The sequence below is a fragment of the Fringilla coelebs genome (genome assembly GCF_963513975.1).
Source record: "Fringilla coelebs genome assembly, chromosome: 1".
NCBI lineage: Eukaryota > Metazoa > Chordata > Aves > Passeriformes > Fringillidae > Fringilla > Fringilla coelebs.
The window spans coordinates 22,096,874-22,119,542 of NC_140028.1; the positions used below are offsets into that span (position 1 = coordinate 22,096,874).

A 22,669-nucleotide genomic window follows, 5' to 3' on the forward strand; every position below is an offset into this window, starting at 1 on the left:
TTGTCTGGGAAAGGCATGCATTTCCTCTGATCCTTCCAAGCCGACCAGACTGTTGTGATTCGCTTACTGACCTGCTGAGGTATCATACATCCAAAAAAAAAGCTACACTAATATTTTGGGTGAAGTCAAATAACTTCAGCCCCCACCCTTTCTTCCCTCCCACCCCCGCTTCCATTCACATATACTCAGAGAACCTTGGTGCTGAGGTGAGGCGGGGACATGGGCACTGTACTTCTGCCTGAATTTTTAGCTTGCTGATTTTTGTGGTGTTATAGGGCTAGCACACACAGGAGCGTCAAAATCGCAGAATCACAGAATCAGTTAGGTTGGAAAATACCTCTGAGATCGAGTCCAACCTCTGTCGGAACACCATCCCATCAACCATACCAGTCTAGTCCAGTCTTTAAGTCTTCAAACACCTCCAGGGCTGGAGCCCCTCCCACCTCCCTGGGCAGTGTCTAATCATCCTTTCTGTGAAGAAATTCCTCCTAATGTCCAACCCCAACCACCCCTGGCACAGCCTGGGGCGATGTCTTCTTGTGCTGTCCCTTGTTTCGGGCGAGAAGAGCCCGACCCCAGCTGGCTCCAGCTCTCAGGGCTCTGTGGAGAGCCGTCAGGTCACAGCCGAGCCTCCTTTGCTCCGGGCTGAACACCCCCAGCCCCATCAGCCGCTCCGCTCAGGGCTTGTGCTCCAGACCCTTCCCCAGCTCCCTCGTCCTCCTCTGGGCTCGCTCCAGCACCTCAATGCCCTTCCTGGATGGAGGGGCCCAGAACTGAGCCCAGTACAGGAGGGGTGGCGTCACCAGAGCCGAGTACGGTGGGACGATCACAGCCCTGGTCCGGCTGGCCACGCCGTTCCTGCTTTCCTGCCTCTCGCGGGCACCGCACCGGGGCCCTGCCCCGCGCCCGCGCCCCGGCCCAGGGCGCCGTGAGGGGGGGATGGGCACGGAGCGCCCGGCGGCCTCCGCCCAGCAGGGGGCGCGCGCGCCCGCTCGGCCGCTCGCTCCGCCCGACCCCGCGCGCTCCCCGAGAGCCCCGCGCAGGTAGGGCGGGAGCGGGGCCGGGACCGCGGGGCCGGGGCGGCTGCGGGAGGCCCGGGAGGGCACGGCTAGGGCGCGGTGGGACGCTGTCACCCCGACAGACCTGTGCCAGGCCTGGGGAGGGATCCGGGGACGGGCCCTGGGCAGAGGCCGGCCCGGGAGCCGGAGGGTGGAGCGCTGTGATTCCGTTTGGTGGGAGAACAGCGGGAGCAGTGCCAGCGTTCAGGGGAGGGGAGGGGGACGCGGACGGGGAGCGGGGCGCGGCCGCGGCCGCCCTGCTGACAGGGCGTCGGTAAGTGAGCGGCTTTGAACGTGCTTTCTAGGGGTAAACAAGATAAGTGGAAAAAACGAAATACATGTTTTAACCTGCTGTCATAACTGTCTTTGATGAAGCAATTACTATTTTTATGGGAAATGGAGTATTTCCCTTTTTAATTTTCTAGACCACACTAAAGCTGCTGCACGTTGTTATTGTGGTGAAAAGGTAGGGATAACACCTGAGTTGTGGACAGGATAGGGAAGTAACTAGAAACGAACTATGGTGAGTAATATGGAATCAAAAATCCATCAAATCTGAGTATCAGAGGGTATAAAATTAGTTCTTTGAAGATCAGTCTTAAGACCAATCTTATTTAATAGAGGTGTTGATGTAGCAATTAAAACTTTACTGTCTTAATTTGATAGTGATGGGGAGTTGGGAGGCACTGACAGTATGGAAGAGGGTTATAGTACTACACAGAAAGAATTGGGTGATCTTGAGAACTAAGGTATGAAACAAGTTTAATAACAATTTAAAGAATGAGGGTTTAGAGTTGTAACCTTGCAAGCAAAAATTTTGTAGAAGAAATTCTTACCAGTTGAAAGCAACACAAAACCAAAGAATGTTGGGGAGTTACAAGATAATGACTTGCAGAAAAAGTAAATGCTTGCTACAGTGATCCAGTTAAAGGAGTTACTATTATCCATGAACAGAACTCTAGGAATTCTTTGTATAATGTTAATAATTCTCAGCAAAAAAACTGGAACTGAAACAGAAGATATGCCGAGGTCAAGTAGGGAAATTAAGAGTGTTGGAAGAGGCATTTGGCTTTTTTTAATTTTGCAGAATAATTGTAATTTTGCTTTCTGTTTAACCAGCAAGGTAAACACCATGAGGGAAATAAATTGAGCTAAAGGATCATGTTAACATGTGAATAATTTAACATAGATTTTAAGATTAATAGTATATGAAAATTTCTAACCATGAGAGAGCACTGATATTCGGGACCAGCCTTCCAAAAGGTCAAGGAAGAGCAAAAACTGAACACTTACTAGATGGAATGTAACTGGTTTGTAAAAACAATGTTTTTGTTTGCTGCAGCAGAGGCCTAAGTTTAATGCTACCTGTAGACTATAGATCAGTTTTTCTTTTTTGCTTGTTTGTGAAATACGTTATTAGCAAGAACTTGTTAAATTATTTTTTAAAAGAAAAAAATTTATAGTAATGTTTGCAGTCTGAATAGTAAGAGTTGGTGACAATCAGGAAATTAGGACAATGGCTAATTGCTGGCTTTTTTGTGTCAAAGAACAGGTGTGATGAGTAAGCTGAGATGGAGGTGGAGGTTGAACTGTAGTATGTGCATCTGCTGTCTTCTTACCAGAGCAGTGTCAGTTTGACTCTGCAAGAGGGGACTCTAAAATTCAGTTCTGAGCTGTAATCAGTGACGCAGAGATTTCCTCTCTTCAGGTTTTGGTGTCCTTCAGTTAAAGCTGTCTCATCAGCGAGAGCAAGGGATTTGAAGCAGTGCTTTAAGTTAATTGTGTTATCTTACCTCATGTTCTTTTGAACTTAGTGTTTGAGCACATGTGGCCTTGAAGTCCTCATCTGCAGTTCAAGACTTGAGGTACCTGATTGTCCAAGGAGTGAACTACTACTAGAAGTTCTTCTAGGGATTTGGGTATGTTGGAATTTTGAGGGCTGCCACTCTTTTCTTTTGGTCAGTCTGTCTGTTAATATCTCCCCACATGATCTCAAGTTGTGGATGTTTCACTTCCAGATAGATCAGTTAATAAGCACATAAGATATTTTAAAGGGCATTGATTTATACGTGTTATGTGAAACACATGATCCCTGAAGCATTGAGCTTTCTGGAGAGACCATCCATAGAATGCTGTTAAGAGCAGGCAGCAGGCCTGTCTTGACTGAGGGTTTGTTCCACCAAATTTCCATTGTGAGTGTTTATTGTGGTTGTAAGTCAGGAGCACAGATACTGAAATGGCCAGTTTTGTTGTGGTTTGTTTTGCTATTTAAAGATGATACTTGAAAAATATGTGGGGAAAATGGTTTTATCTTGTGCAGTCCCCCACTGCAGCCTTGTCTGTACTTACAGGACTTAGATTCTGGCTACATTCATCTATCAGCACCACTTTTCCAAGTGGCATTTTTTCTTTTACTTTTTCAATAAAATTTCAATTGGCTGTGGAACAGAGCAGCTTAAACACCAATTTTGTCAGTCAGCAAATTTCTGACATCCAAATAATGCAGCTACATCAGCTGAATTTTATAATATAATTTCAAAGGCATAAATCTGCTCATTATGATATTCTTTGGCATGTTCAAGACCTCAGAGTGTGTTAGAGTGTCTGCTGAGTGACCAGCAGTGGTGGATGATGACAGAAAAAGGGCAGCAGGACATTTCAGAAATGGCTTGGGGTGTATGGGCTTCCCATGGATGTGTAAAATGCTTGTGTGTCTTCTTCACCTTAGAGGTTTTTTTCCACAGAAGAAAATGCCTGTCCATGTTATGTGTTACTACCTTAGGAGCTGGTTCTGTCTGAGAATGGGTATATCTTCAGAATTTTACTACATCCAAGACTCATCAGCTTTTACTCAGGGTTACTGAGTAGGGTTGTAGATACAGGTGATGTGGATCTTCAGGAAGCATTAAAACAAAGTACCATACTAGAGGCTTTTGAGGAGAGTGGATGCGTGTAGCATCAAAGACATTTCTTACATGCAGAAGTGGTTGGGTTGAAAAATTATAAAGAAGGCAAAAAGAAATTTTCAAAAAAGGGAAGGAGGCAGAAAGGTGGCAAATGAGCTTCAGTGTACAAAGTAAGATGATGCCTTGGGTAAAATAATCTAAACCATGCTCACATGGTGATGAACTCAAGACTGGCAGCCACCAATCAAGAGAAAGTGCTTGGAGTTACCACTGAATATTCCCTGGAAACCTAAGCTCAGTGTGTTGTGGCAGTCAGAGAGACAGGAAAATGGTGACTGTCCTGAAAGAGATAGTGAGAAGAAGACAGAGGGCACCATTTTGCTGCCTCAGCTGGTGCACCCACACCAGCTGGGGTAGTTTGTGTGGTTCCAGTTTCTGCATTGGAAGAAGGACACAGTGGGATAGGGGAGGGCAACTGAAAGGAACAAGGGGATCAGCTTCCTTAAGAGGAAAGACTGAAGAGTCACGGTTGTTCACAGGATATTGCTGAGGCATGACCAGGGTTATGCAATGAAGGCAGTGAGTAAAGTGATAGTTATTCATCCAGTGTTGAGGCACTGAAGTGGGAGTTGCATGCTGGGGCTGTTGGGAGGTAGTTTCAGATGGATACAGGGAAGGATGATAGGGGCGTTGTGGTGGCAGTGTGAGCAAATTCCGGAATGAGTTAGAAAATGGACAAAAAGTCTGTTGAGGGGCTGCTAAAAGATCTGCTCAGGGAGGTCCACGATGTGCTGTGGTGGCTGCTGGGTGTGTGTGGAGCATGGACTGCAGGAAGCAGCCGGGTTCATGTGCTCTCCCAATGGAGGATCTCTGATGGCCGCTCTTGAAAGCAGAGTGCTGGGTGAGCTGGATCAGCCTGATCCAAGACATCAGTTTTAGTCAACTTATGATCAGTAAGACTGGAATAATTTTAGTTCTGCATGGTTCAGTTCTGGCTTCTGAACTGTTAGAATTTACATGTACAGCCTAGAAAAGGCAGTGAGCAACAAGGTGATAGTGTTTGCCAGGACATGGGTTGTAAAGAGAGGGTCAACTATGAAAAGCTGCAGAAGAGCCCTGTAAAACTGAGTGACTGGATACTGCAACATACTGGCACATGAGTTCAGTGTAAGTAGAGGGATTCAGCATAGAGAGAATCCTAACTTTCCATTACTTCTCAGTAATGAGCAGTATCTTGTAGTTTTGATGAATTATTCCATGAAAATATAACAACAATGTTAAGCAGCAGTAAGAAAGGTTAAAAAACCAGTGACTATTACTGAGAAACAAGTAAAGAACAAAGCAAAGAATTTTGTCATGACACTTGTTAATCCAAACGTATTGATTGAATCAACCCTGCTCTGTCTCCCAGCTCACAAAACAGAGTAAAAATGAGTGAGATTCAGAGAAGCAAAACAAGAATGGTCACAGACACGGACCCCCTTCCAAATGAGGAATGAACTAGAAAGGTGGACTTCAAAATTCATCCTGGAAAGGGATGTCTGAGGAGGCTGTGATGAAGGCCTGTAGAAGCATGAATGGCAGGAAAAGAACAGGCAGAGGTGCACAGTCTGTTCTTCCCACAAGAGAGCTGGGGGTCTACAAGGGAACTAGCAAGTCCCTGATTCAGCAAGATCAAAAGATGTTGTTCTTCATAAGAACTGAGTTGGAGAACTTACCAGAGTATGTTGTGGGTGTTTAGAAGTATTTGTTTTGAAGAGGAGAAAGAACAGATTCAGAGGTAGAAATGGAGCCAAATACATAAAAACCCCATCCATTTTGAATAGAAAAAGCAATATTATATATGCTTGCCCTATTCTATGTTCTTTCTGCCCTCTGCTTTTTGCCACCATTTCAAAAATTATACTAGGCCTAAAAGGATCTTTGCTGTGATCTGCTGTGGCTACTTTATGTTGGCTCTTTATTCACAGAAGTCATAATTGACATGGACTTTTTTTCCACAGTTCCTCTTTATCATTCCTCAAATAGAGCTTGTCAAACCTCTTTAAAGAAACCTGGGTATTGCTGTTCATTGACTAGACACCAGCTTTCATGCTGAATATTGACTGAGTCTTTTACAGATGAGTCACTGCTATTTACTAAGTTATCTAAAGGTAGAAGTTCCCCCTGTATATGTGATGTCTTTTATTTCCAAGCTCAGCAGGATAAATTGATGCAATTGGTAAACATTAATTGAGCTACCTCACTGTCAGGTTCTTTTCAATCATCTTTCATTGCATTTTTGGTCAATTCCAGCCCTTGTGCAGATCAGGAGCTTGAGGCTGACCTCTCTGATTTTCCTCAGACTTGCCTGTTGTCCTGGGTATGCTTAGGCTGCGGGTTTACTCCCTTCAATCCCTTTAGACTGAAGTTGGGCAGTCACTAGTACTACTACATGTTTGCCTAGATGTAGAAATTTTTTTGAGTCTAAGCATGGTGAAGCCACTATTTATGCAAGGGTAGTATCACTATGTATATAGTAGTTCCACATACAACCTTAATAGTGTTACCATTTTATCTTGTCACATAAATCCGCTGTGATACTGTTAAGTTTTTAAAGTCATGCTGTGTTGATAGATATTTAAAATATTTGAAAAAGTAAATTTATCAGTTTACTATTTGTCTTTGATAAACTGATTTAGTGACTTACTGTGTGAACATGAAAATTCTGAACAGAAATATTCGTATCCAGCCCTTGTAGTAAGAGTTGCATGTTTGACAGTGTTAGTTGTCTTATCATTGGTACATTGATATAAATACATTGTTGATATAAAGTAATGAACTTCAATGAACAAGCAGAGCAAGATATTTTTTCAAAGATGAAGTCAAGCATACAGTTATATATAAATGACTCACAAATTTAGGAGACATCTGCTTTTAAAAGTGATTTGTTTCTGTTCACTGGCCACTAAACCAGATTTGATGTTGCACACTAAGGCCATGTCATCAAGATTATGCGTGACTAAGGACATATAAGCTATTATATGTATTATAAGGGAAAAAAGTAAGAAAATATGAACTATATAACAAGTCATTTGGTTCTTAGTTTGCATTATTGCTTTTATTAAGTTCTGATTTCTGATGATTCCTCCTGGACGCAAAGTTTTTTTCCCATTTTAGTTAATATGTCATCTTGGACTTACTATTTGTCTAGGTAAGGACTGGGCTTTTTGTGTGAGGGTGTGGGGGTGTTTTGGATTTACTTTTGAGTGATTTTTAGGAAACAGGCATAAATACATACCTTTTAAAATTAAATACCTTTGATTTCAGAACTCAAGCAACATACCTAAGTCCTCATTTCACTAATGGAGGATCAAAGATTAAATGAGAATGCTGTTTATACTGCAAAGAAGTAGCAGTTTGGATTTCAGACTCCTTTTAATAAAGTTTTATAAAATCTTATTTTCAGGCCTTTTGTAATTTCCTTCCCAGGAAAATAGAAAACACCACAAATGTAGAAAAAGTGTTCTATGTCAGTGAAGGCTTACACACCACACCAGTACCTAAAGGGGACCTACAAGAAAGGTGGAGAGGAGCTTTTTACAAGGACATGAAATGATAGACAACTGGGAATGGCTTTAAACTGACAGAGGGAAGGTTTAGATTGGATATAAGGATGAAATTCTTTCCTGTGAGGGTGAAGAGCAACTGGAACAAGTTGGCCAGAGAAGCCGTGGATGCCCCATCCCTGGAAGTGTTCAAGGCCAGGCTGGATGGGGCTGTGAGCAGCCTTGGCCTAGTGGTGTCTGAGGTGTCCCTGTCCATGGCAAGGGGCTGCACCAGATGCGCTGTTCAGGTATCTCCCCGCTCCAAGCGTTCTGTGGTTGTGTCAGTCCCTGCAGTGGGACAGGAATTCAGCAGTCCACGTGGTGGCAGTGTCCGTCCAGCCGCCAGCGCTGCTCCTGCTCGGCAGCCGGCCGGACATAGCCCTCGTCAGTGTCTGCTCGGGAGGCTGCTCCCAGTCTGCCGCAAACTTAAACACAAACACTTCAGTAGGAGTGGGACAAATTCTCGCTACTCTGTTAATAAGCAGACTATTAAACCAATAACAAAACAATATATAGCAACCTTTAATATTTTCTTGACCTGCATACGCCCTACGTGTTCCCAGCAGAAACAAAAAAGGAGTTCAGGTAAAGCTTTGTGAAGAGGTTGATAATTATGACCGATGTGATTCAATAACTTTATATAAAAACAGATGTTTTCAAAATGGCCACAGTGATCAGAGAAGTACTGCAGATATATACTGGTTTAATTGAGCCAATTGTGAGGAATTGGTTGCAGATAATTTGAAAAAAAATCTGTAAATTGCCTTTTTTCCTAAGTAGTTCTTGTACAGAAAATGAAAGATAAGCAATGTTCAAAAATACTTAGCTGTATATTTGATAGAAGTTAAATGTGCTCAAACATGTAATGCAGCTGAATTGCCAGTTAAGTTTAGCAAGGATAAAATGTTTGTGAATCTGCTTGTTAATAAAGGCATTTTAAATTAATGATCTCTTTCTTATTTTTCCCTTGTTTTATGTACCTAAGTACACAAAGCTTGTACCATTTTATTTGGGGAACCATTCTGCAACCCTGGATTGGCATTTGAGTCCTTGTATATTTTTGATCTTGTAGTGTTGACATGCTGGGCAATAATGAGCAAAGCTCCCTGTTTCCAAATGCCATCATCTGCTGATCCATAAGAGCAGCAATAGTTGTTAAAGCTTTTTCATAAAGCACTTTGTAGCCTGTACTTGAAAAGCCCTTTGTATATGCAGTGCCCCAGAGTTTCTGCTTACAGGATGGTCCTGACATCAAGAGATCATTACCTGGATGTCTCATGTCTGCATAAGGGAATGGGAATGACTGGAAACAAATGGCATAAATGATGTTATTCTGTTGGCACCTACCCATGTGGCTGACTAGGGACAGGAGAGGGCATGTAGGTGTTATAAACCTGCTGTGATACCTCAAATCCAGGAACTGTTGAAAAAATAGCTAAAGTTAGAAAGGGAAAATCTGCAAAATATAGGCATCATGCTGTGCTTAATCTGAGGTGCTGCTTTTAGCAGCAGTTCCATATTGGTGGAGCCGTAAAACTGTTCCAGTTGTACTGAAAAGATAAAGATTTCTAATAGAAAATACAGAACTTAAGTGGATTTTGATGTACATGCTGGGGTTCTTTCCTAAATGGAAATGAGTTGATCACATCATTTTTTACTAAATATAATATTTATTCAGTTAAATGACTTCTCAGTAACTTACACATAAATACATGTGTGCATTAAAACTTAGCAAGGAATTTCTCCCTCAGCATTTTAAGCAAAGTACTGGAATGTTTTTCATTCACTTAAATAATGAAGAGGAAGAGCTCTGCAAGCCACTGCCACTGAAGTGCTCTCAAAGTGCATTACAGAAAGAGGATGCCGTTTGCCACAAGGGAGTTGACAAATGCAAAGTTTGCAAGTAACGTGTATGGTGTGTTTGCTGGCATTGGAGGTTGCTGTTTCCTGGATTTGTTTTCATTTCCATTTCTTGGTGGTGGCAGTTTCCCTAGTAGTAATCTTACTGATGCCTAGGTTCTAGATGTCAGAGGTTGTATTAATACTGAGAAGTCTCGAGGATGGAGCCATCTGATATTGTTCTGTGGTACTGATGTGTTGTTTTAAAATAGGGGCAGTTAGTTCAGTTTTCCTGAATGTAGTGGGGAAAACTGTAGTTTTCCAGAACTAGTATGTCCTATGGAGCAGTGACTGGTGATTAATCCCAATTTGGCCGGTTCATTGATACTTTTTACTGGAGGGATGGGTCCCTTGAGTGATGGTGTTTCTCATGTGGAGCTGTTCTCTCCTCTTCCTGGGGCTGTTTGGTAGCTGTTGAACTTAATGAGAAAGCAGAGACAACAGCATATATTTACTGTAAAATAAAACTGTGCACAGTTAACACAAATTTTTAGGTTTGAATTTTTCAAGATCACTCCTGGCTTCTGCAGATGAGAATGTGTCTTGCAACAGGTCAGTGTGTGACAATGAGTTACTGTTGTACACAGTATAGTGAGAGACAACTGACTCCTAGTAAATAAATTATTTTTACAGAATCACTTAATATAAGTGATTCCTTTTGAAAACAAAACAGTTTGGTTAAATTTTCTTATCCTGTACTACATGTGCCATTGAAGAGGCGTACAGCATAATTTCTAAAGTTATTAATTAAGAAGTACACTGTGTTGAGGCTAAATAAATGTATAAATCTAGGGAAAATGTATTCTTATATTAGGCCTTTCTAATGGGAATCCTTCTAGCTTGGGAGGATGTCTTTGAGTTTACTTTTTTTCACAAAACTAATTTTCTATCAAAGTACCAAGTTATTAAAAGCAAATCTTTTTTTAAACAAAAATATTCTTGAACAGATACATTTTCAAGTAGATAGTGATGCATTTTTACACGCAGTCATTTACTTCTGTTTTTAAAAATTAGATTAATGTAAGTAGTAGTAGTAATTTTTTGGGATGTTCAGGATGGTCATTTTGCAATATTTTGTGTCTTGTTACTAATGCAAGTCCATTTGTCCTAATTGGTGCTTATGAAATCAATCCTTACTGGTAGGATATCAGCTTATGGACAGGTTCAGAGTCCTTACCTGATTCACCTTTCAGAAACAATTTAAATTGAATGGCTAATGCTGTTTTGTTTCTAAATTTTGCTCCCAAGTCTGTTGTATCTGATAGACATTGCAATAATAAACTTTTTGATACTGTGGGCAGAAATGTAATCACCATTTGTTTAATAAAAAATACCTAATTAATTTTACTTGTGATTTTTTAAATGAGTTTTCTTACACAGGAAATTTTTCTAGGTTGGGTTAATTTTGAGGCAAGAACATGCTGTTTGGGGACTGACATTTTAAAGATGGTGCCTAGTTCAGCTTTGTGTGCAGCTTGTATTTGGCATAGGTTAGCTAGCCATATGTGAAATAGAATTGTGTTACTAGAAAAAATCTTTTTAATCACAAAGATAAATCAAACCAGATGGTCCAGATTTTTTTTTTTGTGAATGCATTTGCTTAGTCCACAATCTTCAAGTATTTGGGAAGAAGGATTTGCCTCATCTTTGTCTTTCTTACTGTGAAATAGTAAGGTTTTACTTTAGTCTTCTACACATGAGTGATCAGTTCTAGAAGATTTTAGTGATGATAGATTCTGAATCAGAATGATTCCAGATACACTTTCTGTTAACTGCTAGTATTTGTGCTTCCTTTTCTGAGAAGATAAGGAGGTGACTTTTTTCCTGGGTATTATTAGCTAATGTTTCATCACAGTTGGGGAATTCTGTAAGGCTTTACCAGACATACAGGTCTGGTATGAAAATACAGCCATTAGCTTATATTTAACAGAGCATGCCATGCTGTTTCTCAAACAGCCTACGTTTCTTCCAGTATAATATTCTCATGTTGCTTTATGTTAGGCCCTGTTATATTAAGCAGGTTTAAACACTGAAGCATTATTTTACAAGCAAACCACTTTTTGTCAAGTGTGAGTAGGGGTTTGTGGTATTGATATGCTGCTACTATGGCTGATAATTGGAGGTTTTAAAATGATTTATGATCTTGCTTTAGGGAAGATTTAGTGCAGAATATAAAGGTCACAATCATATCACAGAGAAACTAGGCCCATTATTTTTCTCAATGAAGACTGGATGAGCAGAGTGGAAGAAAAACTCTCATATCATTCATGATTTGGGGGGAAAATGGGCAAGAAAATTGAAATTGCTGTCAGCTGGGAATCATAGCTTTGTAGCATCCAGGGGGTTGTAATATATTCACTGAAAATTCAAGTAATTACATTTTCCTGTCTTTTTGTATAGGGTTATAAGGAGGCTGTCAGTGCCCTGCATGACTCCAGTCTCACACTAAGTTTTATGGTGTATCAGTGAACCTGCCACTTGCTATTGGAGATGGTTGTGGAAAAGAGTTCTTGAGCCTGTGATGTACTGTCACGTGCTTTAAAACATACTTGCAGCCTAGAGGAATGTACTCTGCTTGGAATCATTCCTTATACAGATACCAAGACATAGAATTTATTTCTATTTCTTTCTCTTCAGCATCCAATAAAGAAAAAAGCATTGTGTATTCCTGCACTGGAAAACTAGACAAGTGTTGATATATGTAGCAGAATTTGTCAAGATAGGAAACACAGCCTAGTGAAGTTTAAATATGATTTATTAAACTCAACAGCCCCCAATGCTAGAGCTGTTATTCAGACCAGTGTGTAAACATTTTGAAAATACTTCTGTAGGTACTTTGATCTTGAATTTGATCTAAAACATGGGGAAAGAGCTATAAAAGATAGACATTATGAACTCTCATAAAAGGAGAGGTTTTAAATTGAATTCTTTGGCTACTGGCCATGTTTCCATTCTCCTGGCTGAATGAGTGCACTGGTGTGGAAGGATACCTTATATAGATGAGAAAATTTAAATCTGTGTATAGCAGTTTTAATAAGAGATTCAGATCGTTAATCAGAACACTGCTACACCGTGAGCCCAGAATACAGCCCCTGGGCAAGTGAAAAATACTGTTTCAAGTGACATTCCAGTTCACTTTCTATTCTAAGCTTATCTAGTAAAATCCTATTTCCCTCCTATCACTTTAACTATGTCATGTATCTGTTGAGATTTCTTCTAGAAGAATTTTACTTACTTATATGTTTTTTTTTTTACCACCTCTCTGAGGCAGTACAAAAAGAGGACTGTTGTCCAGTCTTCTAGATGTTTTCATTGCTTCTTAAAATTGCCTCATGGACATTCTACCATTCTCTTGCTAAATCATTCTCTTTTTCCTTATTGTTTTCAAGTCATCTTTTCTGTGTCCTGTAAGCACACAGTGTAAGCACACAGTGTCATCATGATTTGACTCACCCTTGAAATATTCTTCTGCAAAACTGAAATCATAGTTCATCAAATGTTCTATACCAAGTAATCCATGGTGAAACATTTATCTTCCTCTTTTATGTCCTAATACAGAAAAGGGCTTAATCCTTTCTTTAGTGTTAAGCCAGAGAAACCGCATTTGTATTTCTCTGTGTCAAGGTTCTACTCAAACTCACAGTAGCTCTGTGCTTGATTTTACCGTTGTCTTCCTTGCACCCACCTCCAGTTTTCAGTGGGCAATTTCATCTAATACATTCAGTTTTCTGTGTTCTGTATTGCTGTTCTTGTTTGTTTCACAGTTTGTGTATCTCTGACACTGTAAAAATAATGTTCTCAAAGACTATTGAAAAATACATTTAATGCAGAATGAAGAAATTAGTATTTTATTAAGCATTTTTAGCTGTACTGTGGTTTGTGCATTGAAGTTCAAATTCAGAGGGTGAAAGTCCATTAGGGCAACTTTGCTTATAGCTGGTAAAAATTGCAGTTAGTGTGACTCTACCAGTGGACTGAATTGTTTAGAGTGTCCCCATTTATGAAAGGTTCTTCCTTTCTGTCCCAATCTGTGGTGTTTTGCCCTTTAATATCAATACTACTAAGTGTGGTTCCTTACTAGGTTGAAAACTAATCACCTGTCTGGCATCTGTGGCAGAGATCTTGCCAGTTTTCTCTCCTAACAAAGCTTTGCTGCTCTTTCCAGAGGTGTGAGCTCTTTCTTTTTTACCAGAAGGGAATGCAGCTCACAAAGTTAATGTGTGTGACAGAAAGATTTCAGAGTTGACCTGTAAGCTAGTTTGCACTCTTGTTTGGGACCTGAGCAGTCTAGTGAATATTACCATTGTGTTTATTTGCCTGGTTTCACCATCATTTTTTCACCCTTTTACTTGCAGATTGGTCACCTCCTCCTGAGAGAGTCAGAGCAATGTCCTACGTTTTTGTGAACGACTCCTCCCAGACCAACGTGCCGCTGCTGCAGGCTTGTATTGATGGCGATTTCAACTACTCCAAACGGCTCCTGGAGAGCGGCTTTGACCCGAACATCCGTGACAGCCGGGGCCGAACTGGCCTTCACCTGGCTGCAGCCAGAGGAAATGTAGACATCTGTCAACTCTTGCATAAATTTGGTGCTGACCTGCTAGCCACTGATTACCAGGGTAACACAGCCCTTCACCTGTGTGGGCATGTTGATACCATCCAGTTCCTAGTTTCTAATGGACTTAAAATTGATATTTGGTAAGTCACTTTTTACAGTACTTATTTTATAATACATTAGTCTTTTGTCGCCAGAGCCTTGCATATAAATCTGCTGTTTCTGAAATGCTGTATTTGGTACAATTCTACTTTACAAAGATACCACCTAATTAAAAAAAAAAGCCACCAAAATAAAAAAGGAGAAAAACAGTAAGAGGCCACTTCTGCTAGTCTGTGCAACAAGCAAAGCAAATGTAAATAGCTGCTGCTGGTGTGAGCTGTATCTAATTGTGCCTCATTGATGACATTGCTGTCCTGGTTTTGCCAGACAGCCAGGTGTGGGTGGTTGGCACCAAAGAAAAAATCACATTGACTACTTTAAAAGAATTTTTCCACCCCATTTTCTATTGTGGTACTATCTAAGACAAAGAAAATACAGTATATGTGTGTGTCAGTTCATTCCCATACTCTTCTGGTAACAATGCTTCCTTTCAGTGTTTTTGCCCTCCCTCAAAGTCTGTGACTCAGAATATTGTATATTCTTTCCTTCTGGCTTCCAGCAGCTGTCAGATGCCAGTGCTCAGATGGAAGCTCTCAAGCTGCAAAATAACTAGCTGTTTCATTCCTGTGCTGAATTACTTTGTTTGTGGAACTTTCTGCCTGTTCACAGGGTGTGCAAAAGCCAGGACTAATGTCAAAACCTTTGAGTTTTTAAATCTGTCCCTTTTTCACCTGTCCCTCATTAGTGTTTAAAACTCAGCAAAACTAGTTACTGGTAGACCAGATTATTTATGGGTTGTGGGTTGGGACTTTTTCCCCTCATTTCAAACAGCTCTGGTGGAAATTCCTGGTCTAAAGGCAGCTCTGGACCTATTCAGTATTATTTTAATAGCAGCAGAGGGACCGTCTGTATTTTATTTCATTTCTGCTTCATGTCCTAATACCCTCATGGAAAAGGAACTATTAGGAGCCAGATTGCACAATTCTTTCTTGAAATTAAGCTTAAACTTGAACATTGCCATAAATCTACTGTTGTGTTTTGTTGGTTTTTTTGCTGTAACACCCAGAGATTCCAATTAGATGAGAGTCCTAAGAATTTGATTTTATTAGAGGGGGAAAAGAGTTGTGCAATTTCAAACCTAAATATACTTATTTTCTTCTATAGCCAATTGTGCTGTAACTTGGATAGATTGGAATTTATTACTGTCTGAGAAAACAGAAAATAGTTCTCAGAACTTACTAAATTGTAATACGTTTTGCTGAGTTGACTTGTTACAAAATTTCTACGTTTAAATTTTCTTATGTCTTTTTATGGGCTTGTTTTAGCAACCACCAAGGTGCAACACCACTTGTTCTTGCCAAACGAAGGGGTGTGAATAAAGATGTGATTAGACTGCTGGAATCTTTAGAGGAGCAGGAGGTGAAAGGATTTAACAGAGGAACTCACTCAAAGCTGGAGACAATGCAGACAGCTGAAAGCGAAAGGTATTTACCAAACAAAAATAACTACCAGGCAGGAGAAATAATGTTTATGGCTTTTAGAGTTTTGGGATTAACTTGATTGTTTATTCCTCAAAACAGATAATATCAAATTTGACCTGACATTATCAAACAAAATCAAAATTGAGTGTTAAATTTTGGAAAAATCTCTTTAAATCGATCTAATGTAAGAAAAAAAGGAACTTCTATTGAGATTTTAATTTTAGGGTAAAATTAAAAAAAAAAATTACTAATTTTCCATTCGGAGTCACAAACACAAATATTCTACCACCTACCACAAAGCCAAGTGGGAAATAGCTTGAAATGCAAAATGGCAGTGTCACAGGCTAACCTGTGATATCATAGGCCAACCTAATCATCTTTTTGATTATTTTCTATGCAAAAAAAGGGGTGGGAGACTTCTCATACATCTGAACTTGAATAAAGGATTTTATATGGTGTCATATCTAAAATTTCTATTGTTGGCAGTTCTGGAAAAGATGGAAAATAAGAATTTTTTGGTGGCTAAAGAGATAGCTAATGCAGAATTTAAGATTTTGAGAAAATTGCTGACCATTTCAGGGAAATTGTTGGGTTGGAGGGAAGTTAATGAATTCTTTAAAGTCTGGTTCTGGGACTGTGCTTCCTTAGAATTTTCTTAAATAAAAAATCAAAAGCATGTTAGTCATACCAAGAAATGAGATACAGGCAACCTTGAGGAAAATTGAGATGGCATAGACAAAAACCTGGGGTTACAAGGGAGAGGAAATCAATAGTAATAAATTGGGATTCTGTAGCACGAAATGGAACTGTAATTACTGAAAGCTGTATGCCATAAAATAAAAGTTTCTCAGCAAAAACCAAACATATAGGGAGAACAGGCTTGGTGCATGAGTCAGTTCCAGGAGTTGATGCTATCCTGAAAAATGCAGTGAAGTCCTGCAAAGCACAAAACAAGACATTTTCACTACATAAAGAAAACTGTCAGTCCCGTTGTACAAAGCAATAGTGACTTTTGCTCTCTAGTATGTCTTATTAAAAAAAAAAAAAAAGTGGCTTTTTTATATTGTCTAATGATGACCATGAACAAAGACTACTGGAGCATTATATCACAAAAGACAGGGAGTTTTGTCATATAACTATTGCTTGGTTTATGTGAAAATGTAAACAGGCTGTACTGTAAACAGAAAAGAAGCTGTATAGATGGAGTTAGATCTAAGCTGAGTAAACAGAAAAGGTGAAACTAACAAAACTGCAGAAATAATACCCAATACTTCCATGAAGTTCTTTCTTATACATCAGGTGACCTTACCTGTCAGAGAGATTGCTTTAAGCCCTGAAACAAAAAATTAATTTTATTTTCAAAATTACATGGTTGTACATTGTAAGAATTAGTGCATATTACCTTTCAGACTTCACTAACTTTCACTGAAAATTTCTTGACACACAGAAATGCGCTTAGGTTGATTTTGTTTAAACACATGGACAAACAGCTCAGCCCCATTTAAATTTTGGTTTTTGACTTGATGGTGTCCCTTTAACAAACATAGCTTCCTTTCTGTTATTTGACCTTCATAAATGTTATATTGTTTGCTTTGGCCAGGAAGTCAGCAACTCTCCTTGGGGACAGGCACAGAGACATAAACAGTGCACTACCCAGCTTGTTTGGGAAGGTGTTTAAAATGTCTGAAATACATTATTTTTAAAGTAACAAATGACAGATACCTACAGGAGCCAAAGCAAATGAGCTTGTGTGCTGTTTGCTTTGTAAATAAATAATATCTTTTTACCAGTTGGCTTTTCAGACCTCCATAGTTTCACTTATCCCTCTTTGTATTATTTTCACATTTTAGGGACACTTAGATTAATGTCTTCTGTCCTCTGCCCCCTGAACTCTTACATTATGTATGACCCTATGGAGAAATAAGGCTCTTTCTAAACACAGTCTCTGAGTTCAGTTTTCTGCTCCTCGTTACAGGCAGTTGCTGCTGCTCGGGAAGCAGAGGCCAGAGCTCTGTTCCCAAGTCAAATTTGGTTTTGCTTGCTTTGCCCTCCTGCGGGTGAGGAGTGGCCCTGCTGCCAGGAGGCAGAGCTCCCTCTGTCCCTCTCTCACACAGACATCTGTCCTTCTGCACAGCCCAGCAGGACCTGTGGCTGTGCCACAAGCTTGTCTAAATGTGAACTCCCACCTGCTGCTGGACACAGAACATCTGTCTGGGCTGTGTGGCACAAACTCTTCTCTTCTTTGACAGGTTGCTGCATTACCAGTTTTTATGCAGCTCTAATTTGTAATAAGAAAAAATATCTTGAATAGCATTGGTTTTAATTGGGTCATAATATAAAACAGTAAAAATGTTTTCTGCATACCCTTTTTAATGAGCAAGCATGTGACCTTTCCACTTAAATTGCATTGCACCTTTATTTAACCTCTCCGTGGTTATGTATTAACTAGTTAGTACTTACTGAGTAAGAAATTCTGCACAAAGGCTGTCTTTTGCTAAACCTTTTGTTTTGCTTGGGAAATCATAAAAAGCAAGGAAGATTACTAAATCCTGCACCTGTGGGTAAGCTAAAATAGCTTTACAGCATGATAAATATTTAAAAAACAAAAATACAGGCTGTTTAATAGGCGGTTCCTGAAATCTTGTGCACATGATGCTGCAATACTTGAGCAAGCTGTGGGAGTTCAGGCTAATTGTTCTTCCATGGTTATACTTCCTGAGAAAAAATACCATATGAATAGTGTGAAGTTTTCCCATGCTGTAATCTTAGAAGAGAGCTTTGTGAATGAGATTTTTCTCTGATAACCTTAATTTTTCAATTTATTTCTGTCATGAAGAACAGCAGCATTTCTACAATTAGTTTTGACTTGAAAATTACTTTTCCTTGATTTTTAAAAATTTTTATTATTAGTCTTGTAAGAAATATCTAGGAGTATGGTAATGGAAAGCAGATAAAAGGGAGGAATTTTTTTTTTTTTTGCTTACATTCTGCTATTGACATCATTAAATATGTGATTGATTCCACCATTTCCTTTCTGTGGTTGTCAGGGCCTGATCCTGTAAACATCCATGTATGTAATTTCACTCAAGTGATAAGTAGTAAGACTCTGCAGATGGCCAAAATTTTAAGCGAAGTCAGGCTATGCAAAAGCTTTCCTATTTTTCATGAGATTTTTCATAAGCAGCAGATAGTTTCCTGTTACAATTGTGAAACCAGCAAAATTGGAAGAATTACACAAGAAGCTGTGCAGGATTTTTAGACAACTTAAGTCTTTTCTAAAGGTGATCAATTGTCAAGAAGACTGCCTCTCTCAGATTTTATATTTGTTTTTCATTAAAAGTGAGAATTCCACTCCCTAATTTATAGTGTGACAATTTAAGGAGGCCTGATAGATTGGTAGTGGATTTCTACAACATCAAAGCAGTCACTGAACACCCTATGGCAGAAAACACAGCAATCCCAACTTGTTCAGAAAGTTTCTGAACTTCTTCTTGTCCAAAGTTATTGTTTTCTGTGATTTTTTTAAATGCTTTTTCAGAAGAGGCGTGTAACAGAGATATCCAGGAGAGTAGTAAAGGTCACTGCAGAACTCAGCATCTCAATTAATATTGGTTAACGCTTCCATTTTATTAATCAGAGTTTATTTTTGGTCATGATTTGTTTTATTAACAAATAATGTGTGCCTCTTGAGGTCATAACTTATGCTTCATTATATTTTACTAAGCCATATTTAGTAGGAATTATGGGGACTGACCTTTGAAGGTTTCTGGGTAGCAGGCATGAAAATTCAGTGCAGTTATACATACACAAATATCATTTTCTTTGCACAGGTTAATAAAATGTCCTTTCAGCTAAAATAAGTTTAGAATTAGGAGTGCTTTTCTGATCTGATTTGTCTTGATTTAGCAGAAGCAATGCTATAAATCAGTAGGGGGGTTTGATTTTTAATCTAGAATGTTTCAGATGCCCGTAGTGGGATCACTGACATACTTACAGATGCATTCTTTTACTCTGATGTATTTTTAACTTCAATCCTTTGTAGTGCAATGGAAAGCCATTCCCTTCTTAACCCAAACCTCCAGCAAGGTGAAGGAGTTCTGTCCAGTTTCCGCACAACGTGGCAGGAGTTTGTGGAAGACCTGGGCTTCTGGAGGGTGCTGCTCCTCATCATTGTCATCGCTCTCCTGTCCCTTGGAATAGCATATTATGTTAGTGGGGTGCTTCCTTTTGTGGAAAACCAGCCTGAACTGGTGCACTGAAGCAAATGCAAAGAAGTACAGAAGTCCTTTTTCCTGTTCTAATCTTATTTTGAGCTTGGAATTATTTGCTTGGTGCAGACAGTGGCAGCTGTATATACTGTTTGCCTTTTGTACATACTATTTGCCCCTTTGAAAGAGGGATTAATTAATTTCAAGTAAAACACTGATTTCTAAAGCATTCCTAAGATACCTCTGACTTACCTTGACTTGCAAACAAGATGTGAAGATAGCCCTCTCTGATAAAATATTGTGATTAGAAAAGGCCTTTCATTATGAATATTAAATTCCTGCATATGAAAAATATATCCTAGTACAGAACCACATTTGGTTTATTTTTTCTATGAAGAGAGGTAACTCTATTGTTGGATTTTTTTGTAAGTGCTTCAGTTGAAAGAAAAATACTCTTAGAAGTCCTCCTCAAGAAATCTCAATAATGTAATAACACTTTCTGATATATAGATAGTGATAAGCTGCAACTCCATAGTTATTTTAATGCATCTCCATAGTTTCCTATCTGCTAGTTTGTAATAAGAATGAGAAATAGTTCAAGTTTTACTCTGTCTCTATTGTATAGATCACTCCTTTATTTATTAGGTTAATGTTGTGTGTCTTCCCCACATGAATTTAATGTTCTTAATAGCTGCCTGAAGTAAAATTTGTAGAGTAAAACTGTTTGTTGTCCTTTAGAAGAAGACTTGGGCTGAAAATGTTGCATTTTTGTTGAAATGTTGCTAAGCAAACTTTCTTTGTGAGGGTAATTAAAAAGTGATTTAGGTGTTCTGCCATGTATATAATAATTCTTTAAGGTCATTGTGAAATATATCATGAAGGATAACTTTTTCGTCCTCCCATAAGGGTCAGACTGAACCATGTAATTGTGTTTTCATGTTTGTGGAGAGAACTTGGTTGAATAGAATTCCTTTCTAGAATTGTTTTCCATTTCACTTGCTTTCAGACAGAACCTACAGGCTTATGTATTATTTTCTGAGTATGCAGAATAAAGGTGTTTAAAACACTAATATTTAGGAACAATGGATGAAATTAAATCTTGATCTATTCTGTATTTCTATTCCTATTTTGCTTCCCATTTTGCTGTGAAACCCTTTGTTGTAAATAACCTAGGGATACGAATCCATTAGATGCTTCTTTATGAAGGCTGGAAAGGTATTGCATAAGTGGGAGATTGTCAAAGAAAGTGGATTCTCTCTCCCCATGCTGATTAGACATCTAATTCTCTTTGGCCATTGCCTTGCAAATCCCAAACAAAATGAATTCGGTGAGGCTAAGGAATAATTTTTTTTTTTTAATTAACCACTCCTCAGCTGTTGCTAAATAACATAAAACATTTATTGTACATTTAAATGTAACCTACATGGTTCTGTTCTGATACCATGTATATTTTTCTTTCTTGTTTATTGGTTTGAATGAAAGGGGTTGTTTTTGTTTTGATGTGTGATAGGGGTTTTGCTGGAGCTGGGCCCCATTCTAAATTGCATCTGAATAAATCTTGATGTCAGTTCTTAAGTTAGACTTTAATGACACAATACTTTTTTTAACAGCACAATGCTGCAGAAGAGAAAGCATCTTAAGAAAACCAAAAAATGAGAACATATTCCTCTTCTGAGTATTTCACTTATGGTGCCATTGTTCATGAAAATAAATATAAACTCATCATAAACCTAAATTGCATTTACTTGTCTAAATAAGTACATTTCTGTTAATAATACCATGCATCTTGATTAAAGACATTGTCTTTCAGTGTGTATAATATGCATAATTTGTATTGTATTCTCAGTTTGGGTGAATGCCTCAAATAAATACATGTAGTAAATATGTTTTGGTTTATTATTACATTAGTGCAGCAGTAACAATGCTACCCCATTTTACTAAGTTTGTTGTGCATTGATAATGAGTATTTTAGAAGTGGGAACTTCCCCAAGAAGTGGCAACAAAAAATGGCAACCACGCAGCTGCTATGAATGAGATTTTAGAGCACAGGTTCTTTAGATTTGTCTGTTTTGTTTTCAGTATTGTTGCTGAATTAAAATTGCTGTCTGGCTGTCTCTCTTCTCTGAGACATCAGGTATTGACCGTGTCGTCTGGAGGCCTCTCAAAATTTCAGATTGCCTATGAGGAGGAACAAAACATAACCAACAAAACAAAGCTTGAGCCTTAAGTAGCCTTTCCTATTTCACTGCATGCATAAGCAGGCATGCAGGAACTCCACATTGAAAAGGTTTAAAAAATTGTGTTTGAAATTAAGATATTTCATGTTTTCAACCAGAAAGAAATCCAAAGCACTGTTTGAACTTCAATGTGTAATGAGTGCTGCTCCTTTAAATAAGGACGTGATAGATGTCTGATAAAAGTGGAGTTTGTACTGTTTATACTTCTGCTACTGTAAAAGGTCTGCTGTGCCTTTTAATATATCTGCAAACACTAATGTCTTTCTTTTCAAAGGCTGCTTCTAAAGAATGAATTTACCTCTGTAACTTTAGCTTACTTGTCATGGAGGGTTCTACTATTTCAATATAAGGACTTGGATCGTCTGTAGGTGAAGATTTCTTTTATTTATTATTGCAGTGATACCTTGGTACCTTGATCCAGGTACTCACTTTTGTGCCAGGCAACACAAAATTCAGCTGAAGTGCTTAAATATTATTAAGATAACAGGTACATCATTCTATCCTGCAAGTGTAGGTACAGAATTATCCCTGCTGTCACCAGAAATTAATTTCATGATGTTAATACAGAGTCAAGATTAGTCACTCTTCAAATCCAAAACAGATTGTTGTCTCAAGCTGTTGTTAGACTAATGAGCT

At 38.9% G+C, this 22,669-nt stretch overlaps 1 protein-coding gene across 4 annotated transcripts; it reads left to right on the forward strand.

The window, feature by feature from the left end:
* The first annotated feature begins 1,005 nt into the window (after positions 1-1,005).
* Positions 1,006-21,680, forward strand: ANKRD46 (ankyrin repeat domain 46). Of its 4 annotated transcripts, XM_084213531.1 has the most exons (5): positions 1,011-1,043; positions 2,873-2,977; positions 13,806-14,148; positions 15,433-15,591; positions 19,631-21,680. In XM_084213531.1, the coding sequence occupies exons 3-5, from the start codon at positions 13,838-13,840 to the stop codon at positions 19,845-19,847; spliced, it is 687 nt and encodes a 228-aa protein (XP_084069657.1). In that variant the 5' UTR covers positions 1,011-1,043; positions 2,873-2,977; positions 13,806-13,837; the 3' UTR covers positions 19,848-21,680. The 4 variants fall into 4 exon arrangements, with proteins under 4 accessions (XP_084069659.1, XP_084069657.1, XP_084069658.1 ...); XM_084213533.1 differs by lacking the exon at positions 2,873-2,977 and having other exon boundaries at positions 1,006-1,043; XM_084213532.1 differs by lacking the exon at positions 1,011-1,043 and having other exon boundaries at positions 2,181-2,977.
* The last annotated feature ends 989 nt before the right edge of the window (positions 21,681-22,669 follow it).

What these genes read in the sequence shown, in the direction of transcription:
- ANKRD46 (XM_084213533.1), top strand. Translation starts at nt 13,838, where the DNA reads ATGTCCTACGTTTTTGTGAACGACTCCTCCCAGACCAACGTGCCGCTG. An exon ending in GGACTTAAAATTGATATTTG is followed by an intron (nt 14,149 to 15,432) that starts GTAAGTCACTTT and finishes GGCTTGTTTTAG; the next exon opens with CAACCACCAAGGTGCAACAC. An exon ending in CAGACAGCTGAAAGCGAAAG is followed by an intron (nt 15,592 to 19,630) that starts GTATTTACCAAA and finishes AATCCTTTGTAG; the next exon opens with TGCAATGGAAAGCCATTCCC.